At 35.0% G+C, this 17242-nt stretch overlaps 3 protein-coding genes across 4 annotated transcripts; 1 reads left to right on the forward strand and 2 right to left on the reverse strand.

Annotated features, from left to right (window-relative positions):
• The first annotated feature begins 3291 nt into the window (after window positions 1–3291).
• Window positions 3292–5482, forward strand: LOC110618063. Of its 2 annotated transcripts, XM_021761088.2 has the most exons (3): window positions 3294–4026; window positions 4222–5247; window positions 5339–5482. In XM_021761088.2, the coding sequence occupies exons 2-3, from the start codon at window positions 4890–4892 to the stop codon at window positions 5392–5394; spliced, it is 414 nt and encodes a 137-aa protein (XP_021616780.1). In that variant the 5' UTR covers window positions 3294–4026; window positions 4222–4889; the 3' UTR covers window positions 5395–5482. The 2 variants fall into 2 exon arrangements, with proteins under 2 accessions (XP_043813174.1, XP_021616780.1); XM_043957239.1 differs by having other exon boundaries at window positions 3292–4026; window positions 4222–5482.
• A 149-nt stretch (window positions 5483–5631) lies between these two features.
• LOC110618062 (transcription factor TGA2.3) lies at window positions 5632–10267 on the reverse strand. Its single transcript, XM_021761087.2, has 11 exons — window positions 9988–10267; window positions 9745–9848; window positions 9545–9621; window positions 9213–9410; window positions 8716–8781; window positions 8562–8621; window positions 7850–7927; window positions 7663–7711; window positions 6752–7023; window positions 6398–6643; window positions 5632–6277 (listed from the first exon to the last, which is right to left on the reverse strand). Exons 1-11 carry the CDS (start codon window positions 10047–10049, stop codon window positions 6131–6133), a joined length of 1359 nt encoding a protein of 452 aa, XP_021616779.1. The 5' UTR covers window positions 10050–10267; the 3' UTR covers window positions 5632–6130.
• Window positions 10268–13321: 3054 nt separating this feature from the next.
• Window positions 13322–15275, reverse strand: LOC110618061 (protein ASPARTIC PROTEASE IN GUARD CELL 1). Its single transcript, XM_021761086.2, has one exon. It carries the CDS (start codon window positions 15114–15116, stop codon window positions 13665–13667), a length of 1452 nt encoding a protein of 483 aa, XP_021616778.1. The 5' UTR covers window positions 15117–15275; the 3' UTR covers window positions 13322–13664.
• Window positions 15276–17242: the final 1967 nt, after the last annotated feature.

Below are 17242 nucleotides of genomic sequence, written 5' to 3' on the forward strand. Positions count from 1 at the left end.
AAAGAAGAAAAAGAAGCAAAAGAAGAAGAAGGAGAAGAAGAAGGAGAAGAAGGAGAAGAAGGAGAAGCAGAAGAAGAAGAAGGAAAAGAAGAAGAAGCAGAAGAAGCAGAAGAAGAATTGATGAAGAAGAAAAGGAAGGAAGAGGAGAAGGAGAAGGAGAAAAATAATGGGGGGTAATATAGTCTTTTACTATATTTTTAACGGCAAAAATAGACAGAAGGACTATTTCGTTGACGGAGAGAAAACATAAGGACGTTTTAATAGGTTTCTAAAAATACAGGGACTGACTTGTTAATAATGGTAATACCCAGGGACTAAATTGTAAATTACCCATAAATTTATTTAATTTAATAAATAGAAAATGATATTTCTAATTTTTTTTACAGTGTCTTTTTTTTTTTTGAAAAGGAGGGATAGAGCCCTTTAATTTATTATACGATCATGAAAAATATTCATACAGTCAGCATTTAAGAGGAGCTTAATATTAGATGAAGGCAAATCAATAAGACTCATACCAAAAACTCCACCATGCGCACTATTCGCAAGATAATCAGCTACCATATTAGTTTCCCTATATATTTGCACGACCTTAACCTCCCATTCCCGCCGGATAAGAGCTCTGCAATTAATAACTAAAGACTGCAGTCTATAAACACCACTGCCTTGACCTTGAAGAAGCTGAACAACAATTTGAGAATCAGTTTGAATAACAATTTTCCGCCATCCCCTACTCCAAGCCACATTCAAAGCATGATATATGACACATAATTCTGCCTCAACCACACCACAAACTCCCAACACACAACGAAAACCAAGTAGCCATTTACCAAAACTGTCTCGAAAAGAACCCGCACAGGTTGCAGCTCCTGAATTTTGACGCACACTACCATCTGTGTTGATTGTAATCCACCCTATAGCTGCTGGTGTCCAGGCCACTCTAATCACTCGACATTGACGTTGAATAGAAGAAGGAAAATAACCATTCCATGCTTGATATATTTCCTTATGCTTGATATATTTCCTTAGCCTTGCCCAAGATTAGTGGGCGAGAAACTGATCTTTGGACTCCAAAATTGAAGGACCGTTCATTGCGAAATTTTCATGCCCACCAAACTGTAACCATAAAAACTACAGGCCAGGGAAACTCACCAATACAAAAAGAGCTTTTAAGACACCAAGACAACCATTCCCGGATATCAACGAAGCCAAAAAAGGTTTGGACTTCACTAGCAGGTAATAAATTAAGCCAGCAACTCTTAATAAAGTTGCAATCTCTTAAAACATGTAGCACCGACTCAGACTGAGTACCACAGCTCATACACAAGTCTGAATTAATCCATCCTCTCCGAAATCGCTGAACATTGACCATAATTTTCTCATGGGCAACTTCCCATAGAAAAACCCGCATCCTCTGCGTGCCAGGTGCTTTCCAAATAAGCTTCCATAATGGTAAGGCAACTGGTAAACCACATTTCTCCACTAGAAGAGAGTACCCCGTTTTAACTGAATACTGTCCACTAATGGAATGTCTCCATATTATTCCATCCCTTGAGTTAGCATCATCATGTAGGCAAATGGGGAGTAAAAATGCTAAAACGAAATCAGGTAGCCATAAAGACAACCGATTCCAATCCCATCCATATCCAGGGATCCAATAATATCTCACAACCACCTCTAATTCCAAAGGATCAATAGGAGCAGAAACCAATCGGAAAAGAGGTCCAACCGAAAACCAATCATCTTGCCAAAACTTAACATCAGTACCACTACGAACGTCAATAGAAACACCACTAGAAACTAATTGGAGGCCCCAGCATAAAGCCTTCCAATTCATAGAGGCACCAGGAGGTACTCGAAGATTCCAAGAAATTCTACCATTATTATATTTCCAAAGAAGACATGAGATCCATAAGTCAGATGGGTTCATAAATGCCCGCCAACATAATTTACCCATCATAGCTTGATTCATTAATCCAAAATTCCGAATGCCCAACCCACCATTTTGCTTTGGATATAGCAAAGTTTGCCAATTAATCAGATGAACAGCAGAATCCCCACTGTTACCATGCCAAATAAAATTACGACAAAGCCGCTCCATTTCCTTACAAATAGACACCGGCAATTTAATAGATTGCATAGTATAAATAGGAATAGAGTTCAAGACTGATTGGACCAGCGTTATTCTCCCTGCTCTAGAAAGTGCACCCGCCTTCCAACCAGCAAGCCGGCTTCGCATATCATCAACCAATCCACGAAATTGTACCTGAGATACTCTACCATGAAGAGATGGTACACCCAAATAACGCCCAAGGTCAGAGACCAAAGGAATTCCTGATTTAGAGGATAAACGAGAGGCTGTAGATGTACTCACATTCGGAGAAACAAAAAGGCTTGACTTTAAAAAATTCACCTTTTGTCCAGAAGCATTACAAAAGACAGTTAAACACTTAATAATAACATCCAGCTGTTCTTCTGTAGCTTCAGCAAACAATACCATATCGTCGGCGAACATGAGATGTGAAATCAACGGACCATTGTTGGAAATAGGAAGTGGATGCCACTCCCCTTGTTCCACCGAATGTTTAATAATATTGGAAAGTTGCTCCACACAAAGCACAAAAAGATAGGATGATAAAGGGTCGCCTTGCCAAACCCCACGAGTGGGCAAAAAAGACTCCAACTTCTCATTGTTCCAAAGAACTGACATAGTAGCAGAATGAACACAATGTCTCACATTCGTTCTCCATAAACTGGAAAAATTAGCTTTCTCCAAGCTCCAATCAATAAAGCTTCATTCCAGCCTATCATAGGCTTTTTCTAAATCAATTTTCAAAACCATAAATCCATTGCCACCGTTCATTTTCCCCACAGTGTCTTTAATAAAATTTTTTAAAAATATTACTTTAAAAAACAAAAGAGCATCTCTCTATTTAAACTGATGAGATAGAATATATAAAGTTTATAAAGTTTAAAATTTAAATAAATTTACAAGATATTCTTTTTTATGAAAATATCATTATTTTCTGATTATTTATTTATTTATAAAGTTAAAAAAATACCACTTTCTAGCAAATTTAAAAGAAAATACAGAAGTTTGCAAACTTTATTTCTTACAAACATTTAGTAATTTTTTTTCTAATTAGATCAATATTATTTGACTTCCTAATAATTAAATTTAAAACATTTAATGAAGATTGTGTAATTTTAGTTGGGTATTGCTGGATGGTCTGCAATTTTGACCATATCCAAAAAGTGGCATAGTTTTATGATTGCAAGGTCCAACTAGCATCTGTTATGGTAGTCCAGCAGCTATTGATTCTTCTTGTTGAAGTTTTCCCATTTTCACATCTGTTTGATCAAACTGAAAGCAACATATTAGAGATGTTCTTGTCAAGGACACAAGCTCTCATGCCTGATCTACTTCCATTGATGGGAAACCAACAAAGAAAAATGTACTCAAGTACAAAGATCATGAGATATTATATGGACTTTTACTCACATTAGTCAACAACAAATTCACCAAACCATTTAGTTAGCTAAGATTGAACCCAGAAAAAGAAACTCTTCAGATGATGTTCTCTCTTATATATATTGCAATTTTGCAGAATCCCATTTTTCATCAGACCAAATCAAAACATACCCAAGTTTCCATTTCATATTTTCTAATGGAATTCATGAAAAATCATGATCTTGAATACGATGATGAAGCTTATTACATTGAACTCAGAAGGCAGATTCTGCTTTTAACAGCAGACGAGGATGAAGAATTTCCACATGCCATTGTTTCAAACTCCATTCCTGCTGATCCTCAACGAGTCTCCAGCAGATTATTAACGAGCTCTTCCTCTTGTGCAGTACTGCAAACTAAAGAAGGTAGCAGTTGCTTGCCCTTGTGGGACGGTGAGGATAATACTAATTCAGCATCTACTTGGCTAGTGAACTTGAGAAGCACAACGGGGTATGGAACTGGGGTGTTCATCCCTCAAAATCAAATACTACAGTCCAGAAGAAGATATAGACCTAAAGGTATATGTACTTTCATTGCTCTTTACTTAAATATGACTGAAAGTTGAACGAGTTCGAACTTTAGATTTTTCAGTCTTGTAGAAGATAGCAGTTGATCTCTGGATTTCAAAGATTACTCTAGTATCAATGAACTAAAACCCATAATTGATTTCATGTTTCTAGTAACTAATTAAGGTTAATACTGGTTATTTGCAGGAAGGAAGAACAATGAGAAGAGTGGAATGTACAGGGCCAAACAGAGAGAATGAAAATTGTGGGTTGATCAATCTTCATGCAAGGAGAAAGTACAGAACTAGATATACAAACAAGTTCTTGATGATGGTTGTATTGCACGTTTCACCCATATATGACGAATATTAGTAATTGAAAGAAAAAGAAGAAAATTATCATTAACCACATTGATGTTCAAGTTCCATTATCAAATAATCTCAATTTTATTATTAATCAAAATTTGTTGGGCCAACAAATAGGAAAAAAAAAAAAAAAAAGATTACTCCTTTGCTAACAGTAATCTAAGAGCTAACTTGTAAATCAAAATGCTAAATAATTTTGGTTTTCTGAATAATCGAAATTTAACTTTTATGAACTTATATAAATTATTACCTAAAAAATTAAAGTCGTCAACAATCCACTTGGGTTGAAAGCAATCAAGAACTAGACATTTGCTAACGAACAAAAACAGACACATTTCCTGAGACTAGTCGATCCATTTGGAGACTTTTCATACAACTGCAACCTGAAGATTTGACCTTGAATAAAAATATTACCTTCATTTTCTAGGGACAGATTCTATATTAAGCCCACCTCATTTCTCCACATTACACCACAAATTTTCAACTCTAGAGAAATCTCAAGCCTCTACTATGGACTTCCAATTCCATTACAGTAATACAACTCAAGCCAACGGACATTTGAGCGGCAGAGACCCTTGTCTGGAATTTGAGGATATTGACGACCAAGATGCGTTTTATGAAGAGCTTAGACTGCAGGTTTTGCTTCTGATTGCTGATGATGATGATGATTTTGCAGAAACCAGACAATCAGACAAGTTATTCGGTAGATTTCCAGCAAAGCTACAGCCTGGATGCTATTTCGACTGGTGCGAGTGGGACAGGCGAGATGCTGATTCAGTACCAACTTGGCTTGAGAACTTGTGGAAAAAAGGCAAAGGAACAGGCGTGTTCATCCCTCAAACTGTCAAATCTACAAGATGTGGTCATGGTATGTGCTTTGTTTGATTGGTTAACCAGAGAGCTTGTCTCTGCTACATTTTGCTTGTCGTTTCACTTTTAATGAGTTCATAAAATTGCAGGTAGAAATAGAATGAGCAAGGGAAAGAAACGAGTATACAAGCAAGTGGAGCTTTAGCGATTTAACAAAGAGCCATGACATTGTTCATCTTGGCATTAAATTGTACCTTTAGCTCAAACACCTTAAAAATAGCCAAAAGTACAACAAGAGCTAATTTTTAATTTAACATAATAACAAAATCTTTCATCAAAGCCTTCTCCAGTTTATTATCGGATTATGAGGGAGTATCTCTTTAATCTAAGTTCTTTAATCTAAATTTTGGAATGAGTTACACCTTATCTGAATTTAACAGTTATAGATCTAAAATGTAATCTTTGACGTTGCTGTTTTAGACAGACTTGCAAAGAGCAACAATATTCACATTGATTGACTGTAATAACAGTGATACCCTTTGAATTCATAACAGAAAGTGAATTGAGTTTGAGGACAGCGCCAAATGATCGACTTAGGTGCCAGTTATCACTCTTAACATGTAAAGATCAGTGTCGGATCATGGAACTTGGCAAATTTGTCTCACCACCATAGCCAGGAGGATACGAGCTGATTATATATCCCCACCTAAGCAGTACCCTCAAGATACTACTAAGTACAAGAATTCTTCTCAACGCAGACATTTGTATAAGATGCCGAACTTCCCCTTTTAAGATAGACAAATTATAAGTGAACTGTAGCTTTGCAAGAATGGTTCCAAGGATGCTAGCCCATCTCCAAATATCCTCATCTACTCCGAGTAATGATGAGGTTATATAGCTCAATATTTCATAGCACTGGAAAATTTGCGAACGAGGAATTGTCAATCTCTAGGGCGTGCTAGCCATAAGGAGCTGAGTGCCCGGAGTCTAGAAGCGTAGTCACCGAATACAAGAAGGGCTCGAGCAGCCTGACGTGTTGTCAAAATTCGACGCATTTGTTGCAGAGTTTGCTGCCTTAACAGATCAGCCTATAGCATAGATACAACACAAATTGCAATGTTCCTAGTTAATTCATCATTATAATGATGATGTCAATGGCAATAATCTAAAGTGAAGAATTTAATCAAAATTATACTCGACGATATTACTTGGTGAAGGAAGTTCTCTAGCGTTGCAAGCTTGCCCATTGCGATTGCCATTTGGCCCATGTAATCGGCAACATTTCCAGAACCAGCAAAGCCCAGAGAGGTAGATGAAAGCGTGTCTACAAGTGACTGTTGCAAAGCTTCCATTCCTTGAGACAAGGCATCTTCCGCCTGTTGAGAGGACTGCTGCAGATTGCATATGCCCATTATCTGTTGATCCGTCAAGGGTTCGAGATGGTTCCCAAGTATCTAAATTACAACAAATAAAACACTTGGAAATTACAAGTCCATCGAAACAATTCAACCTGCTAAACGAGTATCGAGGACATGAACAGAAACCTCAACCGATTAAATTACCTTAAGAAGCTCTGAAGATCTGAACCCACCCAACCACATGAAACATCTCTCAGCAGGTGTCTTCCACATGCCTGAAAGCATGTGAAATACATCAGCCTTTGTGCCAATGCTCTTTAGCCGGAATATTTCATCATAATGTGCCATTACACCATCAACATGCAGGTGTAATTCATTGTCACCCATATGAGAACTGACAGCTGCTCGTAGATCACTGATTAACCGTTGATGTTCCTCAAGCCAATGTGCATACTCCATGTCAAATACAACAACCCCTAAAATATATGATCCATTAGAAGAACCAACTCGATCAGGACATCATTTTGAATCATCAAGATGTTCAGCTAGTTTTTAACCTTTGAGAAATCACATTTGATTTGGCATTGTTTAGTAGAGAAATAAACTACTTGATTTTCAAGTAATAACCACCAATCAAATTTTAAATTTGTTAATTAATTTTGAATTAAACTTTTGCACTTACTTGCAGAAACAATCAATTTTCATGATTCAACTTAAATCATAATAATTAAATTACAAAATATTAAAGGTTAAATTTGCTACATCTATTTAAAAATTTCCCACATTTTCTTTTGGAGGGTGGAGGTGGTGGGGAGAAAGGCTCCCCATCGTCTGCTCTTCCATTCTCCACCCGTAAGCAAGTCACAGCATTCACTCAGTAGTCAGTAGAGAACAGAGAGATCAACAAATATAAAATAACATTCTTATTTGGTTAAGATGATTCTTTGGGTAAGAATCTCAAAAATGTTTTCTACTGGAAGACTGACTCCTGCACATACCAAAATCCACTAACCAGCCACTAATTAGATAAATCAACTAGAAATGCTAAGGGATTTCCTTAATTAAGCTAACCATAGACCTGAAGCATTGTCTATCAAAATTCCAAAATCCCTTACCATTTCCAGACCCATGATCCCCAGAAAATCCAGTAGCAACGAAAACTCCCTGCAGAAAGAGATTAAAGGCAGGGATCAGACAGATTTAGGCTATGCATTTAAGAAAACTGGGCTACTTTCAATCTATTGCACTAAGATCTTTCAAAAGAAAAAATAAAAGAAGAAAGAAAAGTTTTATTTCTTAAACCTGCTGCTGAGCTCTTTGAAGCTCTTGCTCTAATTGTGCAAGCCTGAGTCGACTAGTCTCGAGCTGCTGGACATAGGCCTATCCAAAACCAAAACCTATAAATAATTCAAATACGGTTCATTCATTAACTTAAGACATCAATATTGCTGTAGCAAATGAGATAGATGATGATGCCAATTATTTCAAGTGTAACAAAATTAATAAGAAACACAGCCACTACAAACCGCTGCAAAAAAAGGGATTCTAAGGCAAGAACAATATTCGCATGTCCAAATCACCAACTTGGAAATTCAAAATCATCTTCACCAATGAAAACCAATACAACAAATTTATGAACAAAGGAGAAAATACAACAGCAGACTTAAGAAAACATTTTACACGATAATAATGTATAAAGCATTATATAAATTTTTTCATCGATAATGTCAACACCACCGAAATACCACAGGCTAAAAGGTCGTATTTTTCACACCAGCATGCATTGCAGCTCATTCGTAGAAGAAGGAATTGCAATAATTGTAGTTTATGAGCCAGACCGAGTATTATATTATCTCATGCTGTTTAAATTACCCTCTAGGCAAGGCTAGTCTAGTCAGATCAAATTATACATGCCACAACTGGAGCAAAAGATAAAATAACATCAGTAATGTATATGCAGAAGTGGAAAGATCAAGATTGAGAAAGAGATTAAACTTTTCAATTATGACATTACTTTCTTCCTAAGTCGACTCTTCCTTGCAGCCTCACGATTCTGAGCCAGCCTTCGAAGAGTCTACAAACAGCAAACATTAGTTATTGAACTTGCCTTTCAAGCACCACACATTTTGCTGCCACAACTACTACCGAAGAAGCATCATGACAATAACCTTTTGATCACCAGTTTTTGGCCTGGAATCCACAACCACAACTGGACCATGCTGGACTCCATGAAGCTACACATGATCCATAAACATCCTTAATCAGAAACTTGTATCAACATTCTAAGCTTTTTGAATTAAACGGAAGCTAACACTTGCAATTATCAAGTAATTATCATAAGCCAAAAGTATAAAAATTTAGTAGAATGGGAAATTTCTTCTGAGACAACAGGGATTAGCTAAATAGAAAAGCCTTTTTAGCCCTGGTGCTCTAAAAGTCAAAACGGCTAAGACACAGCTAAGCAGATTTTTCTACAAAAACTAAAACAAGTCAACAAAAGAATATGATGCTAATACATAAAACATTTACAGTAGATTCTCAACTCCGAAGGTGACCACCATCGTTAAGCCAAAAAGACAAAATTCCCATTCAAGAAAACAAATAATAACAGAGCATACAATAAATAAACAGGCAAATTTGCAGAGAAAGAGACGCCAAAAAAGACCTGATTTCTATCATCAGTATCAACATCCGTAGAAGTGTCAGTCTGTTGGCCATTATCTGCCATCCCTGAGTGCCCCCAGTTTTCAATACTATGCCCGTTTCCCAACGAGGAAACAATCGTTGTCCCCTTGGGGTGCATGTATTGCCCTGTGTCCAAACACCCTGTTCCTGTCGTTGCTATCTCTGCAGACCCAATACTCTGTGGAGAACAAAACAAACAAACAGGACAGACAAAGGATTCATTAATCAACAGCCAAAAATATGGTCAAGTCACGCATCGTCAAATGGACGTATGAACAGAAAGTAGGCAAAAAAAAAGGTGGAGATAGGTACAGTGTTCAGGGCAGGATCATAGTTGAAGTTATTGGACAAAACAGCAACATTGCCTGATTTTAAACTGAACATGGAGTCTACACGCCATTTAAATAGCAGGAATAGTTAGAGAAACTGAACTTTTCAGACGTAAAAGGTTCATATACATGACTATATCAAGAGAGCGAAAGATAGAAAAATAGAGTAAGAAATAAGAATACTTGGGCTTAAATCAATAGCATCATCAGGATGAAAAGCAGAAGCTGTTTGATCAAGTTCTCCAAGATAACGAAAACGTGCCTGGTTCCGGCTACCATCTTCTCCTCTGTTTCCAAGCACAAAAGAAATAAAAATGAAAAACAAAAAAGAACAGCAAGAGAGAGAATTTGCATAAAACAAAACCACTCGGAACTTCTCTAACAATCACCAAGCACGACCAAGAAGAAGAAGACAAAGAAAAATACCTGAGGAAGAAGGAAGAGTGGCAGTACATTTCAGGGGGAGGAAGATGTTTGAAGCTTTGCATCTGAGAGTGTTAAATGTTTGTGTGCTGAGCAGAGAGAGTGCGTGTGACGTTGGAGTAGTAAAGGGAGAGAAAATCTAGCGGCGATCTTAATGAAGAAGAAAGCGTAGGAAGAGTACGGCGCCCTTTTGATTCATAGTTATAAAAAGAAGAAAAGCTTCTGAGGCTTTTTTATTATTGCGTTCTGAATTGGGAATTTAGTTTCCCAACACTCCCACACTTTCCTATATCCTCTTGTCCTGATCCCCTTCATTATACTCCATTTCCATTTATATCCTCTTCCTTTTTCTTTTTTAGAATTAATTTTGTAAATTTTAATTCCTTTTTATAAATTTGTCTGAGAGATTTTTATCATTTAAAAATGCCTCACACTCAATCTTTGTATTTTAAGCCAAGAAGCGTAGAACCCTTTTTTTCTCTGTCTGGAATTGTGTGATTTTAGACGCAGAAGCAGAGTGCAGGGGAAAACACCTGGGAAAGAGCGACTGCGTCCTGCGCCATGATGTGATGGCGATGAGATATGACGATTATAGGTTCTTTTAAAATATTTACAATAATTAAATAATCATATTCTGTTATTAATAAAGGAATATAATTGGAAAAAAAGGGTCTAATTCCCTCGTGTTTTTATCCGAGCTCAAATTTAATCTTTTTTATTAAATAAAATTTTATAGTTTATATTTGAGCTCAAATAAGTGTTAATTTAATAAGACAATATTATTATTATTCTATTTACTTTTTTGTTTTAAATATTTATAAACTATAATTTATTATTAACAAATAATTATTTTTTTTGAAATGGATTATTAACAAATAATTATTAAAATTATTCTTTATTTATATTAATGGTAAAGTTCAAAAACTGAGTTTATTTGCATTAATGACAACTTTTAAGAGTTTATTCACAATTTTTACTTAGTATAATTTACACTCAGATGAATAAATGAATTTAATTGTAAAATTAAATTAAATTGATTAATATATATTTTTTAAAATTATACTATTCAGTTTGATTTATATTTTTATACAAATTTTAATTTTAATTATGTTAGTTAAAATTCAAGTAATCAACTGAAATTAACAAGCCTATTATTTTATATTCATATACCTTAGTTGAGGAAATAAAAATCACTGGCTGTGCCGTCTTCACCAGCAAATGGCTCTCTTCTTTTGTCGTCCACCATTGGCAACCACCACAGGTTGGTTGGTTCAAATGCAATGTAGATTCCTCATTTGCTACTTCTAGCGGCAGTGCAGCCTATGGTTGTGTTATTCGTGATGCAGCAGGCAAGCTACTGGAAGGAGGTTTTGCTGCTTTAACAGCTGAAGGTCGTTGAGTGAGGGCTGCCAGGCGATACATTGAAGCCAAGCAGTTTTTGCCTTCGTGTCCATGAAACTGATTGTTTAATTTTGCAGTTCTTGCTTTCTCATCATCAGCAGTTAGATTCCAAGGGAACTTCATGCTGTTGTCTCTGATCTTCGAGCACAGCTTTACTCTACTTCCTCAATGGTTGTGCAGTTTCGTCCGCGTAAGTCAAACCGAACCGTTGCCGTTAAAATAAATAATTGTAAAAGATACAAATGTAAATTCACTTTTTGCTATTTACTAAATTACTCAACTTATTTCAGTTTTGGATTTTCTTTAAGATATTAGAAGCAAGTCTATTGTGTTGTTCCTGAGCCCAATAATCCATATAAATTATGATCTGCCAGTCTTATATTTTTCGGCCTTTTTATAATTAATGGAGTTTTATCTTTCAAAAAAAAAAAAAAAAAGGAAAAGCAGGAAATGCAAATTTGTGGATTTTACTATTAACATATAGGAGCTTCTCTTTCTTCTTTTTTCTGTTTAATTTTTTTTTTTTTTAGAACATAAGTAGAGTAAAAGGACCATTTGGAGCCCAAGCCTAACAGGTGTTTGAAGTCAGAGCTCAACAAAGAATTCCAAAGTTGGATTTGGGATGGACTTGGAATGTTCTAACACCAGTAAGCCTAACACACAAATTTTAGGTTCAAGAAAGGCGTCCTGACCCACAATGTCTCGGGCCTCCACCTTTGTTTGTGTTGCTAATATATGTAGTTATGAAAATATAATTTTTTGACCAATTCTTTTCACAATTCGGTAGCTATCTAAAAATATATTTCTTATAATAGTTAAAATATGAACGTAGATTTGTAAGAATTCAATATTTATATTCATATTATTTTAAAATAAAAAACTACAGTTACTCCTTTGATTCTGCTAGTGACAATGGAATTTAACGAGGAAATCGACAATGGCCAGCAGGCATGCGTGTTGGATTGTTTTCAATTTGATTCAGAAACCAAAGCATACCTCTGGTGTCATTGTGTTAACAAAATGCTTTGGAAACTAATCAAAAGAGCTTTCATGGATTACTTTTATTAAAATTTCTAATTAAACCCTAATGATGTATTAATGTATAATATTTTTCCTTAAAACATGAATAAATAACTTTTAGAAAATAAAGAACGTCTAAATTAAAATATTATCTCGATCATTTCACAAACTAAATATTTAAATAAAATAATTATAAAAATTATATAACTGCTAAATAAAATTACGCTACGATATCTTAAAAGTTAAGTGATAAAAAAATCTCTCGAATTCTCAATCATATTAAATTAATTTTTTTATTTATTAATAATTTCCTATGATTAATCAAATTCCGTTTAGTATTTAAATAATACAAATTAAAAAGCAATTTAAAAAAGTTAGTTGTCCTTGAAACTATTTATAAAATTAGTTTTTTAAGTTAGCTCAATAAAATAAAAATAAAAAATCAATTGGACGAGTGTTTTTAAGTTTGATATACCAATAAGAGTCAAATTTGCTCTTTGAAAACACCAATTAAGGCAGGGTTTTCTATAGCAATCATATGTTTGTCATTTTCAGAAGTAAATAAAAAGTTTGGGGTAAACCTTTACTTTTGAAAATGCCAGGTAAACTGAAAACATCACTTTAAATGATGTGATTGTTTTCAGAGTTTTTTTTATACTGTTGTCACGTTAAACCTAAAATCACTTATTCAATTAGCATTTGTAAATAATTTCAAAATCATCTTAAATTTGTAAATTGCTTTTTTAAATTATATTATTTAAATAATAAATCCATGATTATAATACTTTTACTATTGTTTTTGGGAAAAAAAAAAGAAACTGTAATATACTTTTTTAATAATAAATTGTTTTTTTTAACAGTAAATACTTCCAATCATACTAATTTCTAGTCTGCCATGTAATGTACCCTCTCCAAATTGAGAAAAAAAAAAGAGTAAATAGTGTGAATAGCTTCACTTACAATCGAAATCAAACAATGCCAAAGAAGATCTGTGAGGTCAGAATCCCCTGCCACCCGAAGCATAAAGAGAACATCTCCCCTCATTTGTGCAGGAATAAAGGGATGACCCTGCAAATTATACATTAAAATAGCATTTTGCTTTCTTTCCTTTAAATTAACACCCACATCTGTCATCTACAACGTAACGGCTATCTCAACATTACTCCTAGGCCACATTTCAGAGCTATACCTCGTAAAATATAATCACCGTTAGGGATAAAACCGTCAACGAGAATTAAATAATAACATCCCATCAGCCCCTAGCATTTATTAGGCTCGAAGCCAATACGAGAATTGGCGATATCGAAACCGACACGTGTCCCCTGCTGCTGTACGTTCCCAATAATTGACAGCATCGAAGTCGTTGGAGCAAACGCAAAACAAAACGTTCCCTCCGAGTCAACCGGTATCAGGTAATTCTTCGCTGGTAACGGTAACACCTTGCCTTCCGGGAAGTGAAACGACACCGTTGGAACCTCCACGCTACCCTTCGTTGACAAATCGTAACACGTGTCGAATAATGCAACGCCGTTGGTCGTCGGCAAGTTCTTCGTGGCATTAACAAATGCGTCACGTAGAGAGTTATAAGTGTCCGTTTGAAGCCGAGTTATGGCAGTGCCTGAGTCAATAATTATCCCTCCGTTTCCTGACTCGTCCATTTTGAATGCTGACTCGGGAATAGAGAGCAACTCGCCACCTACACTCAGACCTGTTATGCCGACGTAATAAAACGTCTCGAGCTCGTGGTTACTGATTAATGGAGCAGTAACAGCATTTGGAAGGAAAGTGGAGTTAAACTCGAGAGTTGAAGCAGAGTCGGAGTCGCGATCAGTGAGACAATAAGAGAAACTCGCAGCATTTATCTGAGACGGGAAAGAGAGTGAACCGCCACCAAGTCCAAGCAAACCGGCGGCTCCAACAAACAAACCTTGATTATTATGTCCACAGCCAATGGCTATATTTTCAATCGAAGTTGAGCCGAGAGTGATGGTTTCGGTAACAAAATCGCCGACGGTATATGAGCCGTCTCCGTAGGACACTTCGTAGAGACACGTACCGTTTCGACACTCAGATATGTCGAGGGACTTGCATTGTTTGGTCTCGCATGTAAGAGTCGAGTATGAAGCAGAGTAAGCAGGGTCAAAGATCGGATCGACTTGCTGGTAGCAATCAGCACAGGGTTCGCATTGAACCCAATTAACATCACTGCCAGTGTCGAGCACCATATAAACGGAACTCGGCGGTTTTCCAATTCCAATACGGGAGAAATACTCACCACTTCCTTGACTAGTCCCGGAGACGATGGGACTTTGAAGATCCTCAGCTTTGAACTCCATATCACTATAAAGCGGCTTAAGATCCGAGGCGGAGCTGCCATGAATGGCCAGATCTAAACGAGAGGTGAGAGATCTAACTCGGGCGGAATCGAGCTCGAGTCGAGCTAAAGTAAGAGATTTGTAGTCGGTATGTGAAGCCATATGAACGGAAGTTCTAGAGTGTAGCTCCATTGACAACAACGAGGAGGAATAGGAAGCGGTCTCTTGGTGGTGTAACGGTGTCGTTTCAGGAACAGAAGAGAAAACGTCTCTGGTTCTCTTAATGGAGGCTTTGACATCGAGAAGTGAAGTTGCAGGGCTGTGTGATAAGATTCGAGAAGAGGCGAACGGAGGAGTGAGAAAGAGGGCGAAGAGAACGCAAAAGACAAGTCCCATTGTCGCCGGTATGAACAGAACGGTAGGAATTGGATAGAAACGGTTGGAGTGAATTGCGCTTTTAAAAGGAGGGACTCACGTCACGCTTGGCTCGTTGAGAAAAAGAATAAAGCAGCATAAAAAGACTGTTGGTGGACCTCCAAAGAAATATCCAATCGTTCCCTAGGTGTCTTTGCATTTTCATTAATCTTTAGCTTAGGGGTCAAATAGAAAATAAGCAATTTTTTGGGGGTTTCAATGTCATTGCAATGAGTATATGATTGCTTCTTTTTTTTTCTTTAGACCAGAAAAAGAGTTGATTGATTTTGGTTAGTTGAACTTGGATCCATATAAAGAATCAAGGTTTGTTTGGATTGAATTTAAAGAAACAGGTAAAATAATAATAATTAAAGGTGGAACTTTTAATAAATAAAAAAAATTAAAATTGGGGATAGATTCTTTCCGAAAGCATCGTGGAAAATGAGTAAAGTGCCTAAATTGAAGCACTTTTTTGTGAATATTATATTCGGAGCTAATAGAATGGTGTGTATAAATAAATTCATTCTTTTTTTTTTTAGAGCAAATCTGTGGTATAAGTGGAGGAGATAGTGAAATTAATACTTCAATTTAGTGTAATTTTTAACTTATTTTCCTTGTTTGAACATACTATTAATATCCATTCTCATACTGTTATTGCTTCTCTAATTTATTTATATTTTTTATCTTGTAAAATAAATATAAGCACTAAAGGCTAAAGCCACGAAAATTACATGCAATGCATTGCATAAACGTTTTAATTCAAAAAAAAAATTATAATCTTATTTGACAAATTTCTTACATCTTTACTAATATTGCAGTTAGAAAAACTTTTGATAAACTTATTTATGTGAATGAAAATTTTGAATTATATATAATTAACATAATTTACATTTATTAACAAGGCTTGTATTAGACTATCCACATATATAAAACAAAGTCTTTAATCCATGTTATTTTTATGTTTAATCGTAATTATGAGCTTATATAATTGATTAATTATTTTATTTTTACTGTGATTTTTATAAGATATAGATTAAAAATAAAATTTATTTCACCCCTTTCCTAAATTTCATCAGCAATAAAACCATCATGAAAAAAATTAAAGTAATACTTCTTTGATCCTCTTTATTTGATAATATTAGTTATTTTAATAATTATTAATTATTTTTAATAGTCTATAGCTATTTTGATAGTAATTAGTATCGATTAAATATGCATTACATATTCATTATTTAAAGATTTTTTTTATTCTTTTGTGTGGTGCAATTTTTGACTTGTATAAGATATTGTTCTGTGGAAACTGCATATTGGTTTTATATGTTATTAAGTAATTTTTTCAAATAAACAAAATCTTTCTAAATATTTTAATATCTAAACCCAAATTTTGAATTCATTTTTTATTTCATTTAAAATGATTAATTCAAACTATTTAATAATTTCATTTTAACTATTATATATCATTCGAATTTTTTATAATCCACCAATGTCGACGTTCCACGTCCCACAAGTAACCGAATGTTACACTTTTACTTTCTCTCTTCAAATAATAGTTAGTGTGCTATTTTTTAAAAGAACATAATGTGCCACTATATTTAGTATTTTAAAAGTACAAATTATTTAATAAAGCAATATGAGCTGTAAACTAAAAAGATTAAATAATTTTTTAATTAAATATAGTATTTTTTAAATTAATGTGAAAATTAAAATAAATAGGGGATTGTTCATAAATCGTTTTCAACATCTATACTTTCCCCGAATAATTAACTTCTTGTAATTGAAGAGAGGTGCCAATTTTAGATGTGGCCTCTAAGTACTATACCAAAAAAAAATAGTGTTTATGATTATTTGGGAGCAATTGTTAATAAGAAACAAATTTATTCAAATAGCTAACAAAAAGAGAGCGGTTGGGGAAATTGATTTGTTTTTGTTGATGGAAAGGATGTTTTCACCTCCAAATTTCTTCTATGTTAGGCTATATATAATTTATTTTATTTTAAAAAGGCTCATTCGATTTTGTTTTGAATTTTCTTTGTTTGGTTTTTGTTTTGATTTATTTTGGTCGGTGTTTAGTGTAATACCCGGCTAGACTCCGGTATCGGAATTCCTAC

The sequence above is a fragment of the Manihot esculenta genome, chromosome 6 (assembly GCF_001659605.2).
Source record: "Manihot esculenta cultivar AM560-2 chromosome 6, M.esculenta_v8, whole genome shotgun sequence".
Classification (NCBI taxonomy): Eukaryota; Viridiplantae; Streptophyta; class Magnoliopsida; order Malpighiales; family Euphorbiaceae; genus Manihot; species Manihot esculenta.

Bases quoted from the DNA above. Each gene is read 5' to 3' on its own strand.
- LOC110618063 (XM_043957239.1), top strand. From the start codon at position 3,570: ATGATGTTCTCTCTTATATATATTGCAATTTTGCAGAATCCCATTTTT. The intron at 4,027-4,221 runs GTATATGTACTT...GGTTATTTGCAG, and splicing joins AAGAAGATATAGACCTAAAG to GAAGGAAGAACAATGAGAAG.
- LOC110618062 (XM_021761087.2), bottom strand. From the start codon at position 10,049: ATGCAAAGCTTCAAACATCTTCCTCCCCCTGAAATGTACTGCCACTCT. The intron at 8,622-8,715 runs GTTATTGTCATG...TGCTGTTTGTAG, and splicing joins CAAAAACTGGTGATCAAAAG to ACTCTTCGAAGGCTGGCTCA. The intron at 7,712-7,849 runs GTTTAAGAAATA...CTCTTTCTGCAG, and splicing joins TTCAAAGAGCTCAGCAGCAG to GGAGTTTTCGTTGCTACTGG.
- LOC110618061 (XM_021761086.2), bottom strand. From the start codon at position 15,116: ATGGGACTTGTCTTTTGCGTTCTCTTCGCCCTCTTTCTCACTCCTCCG.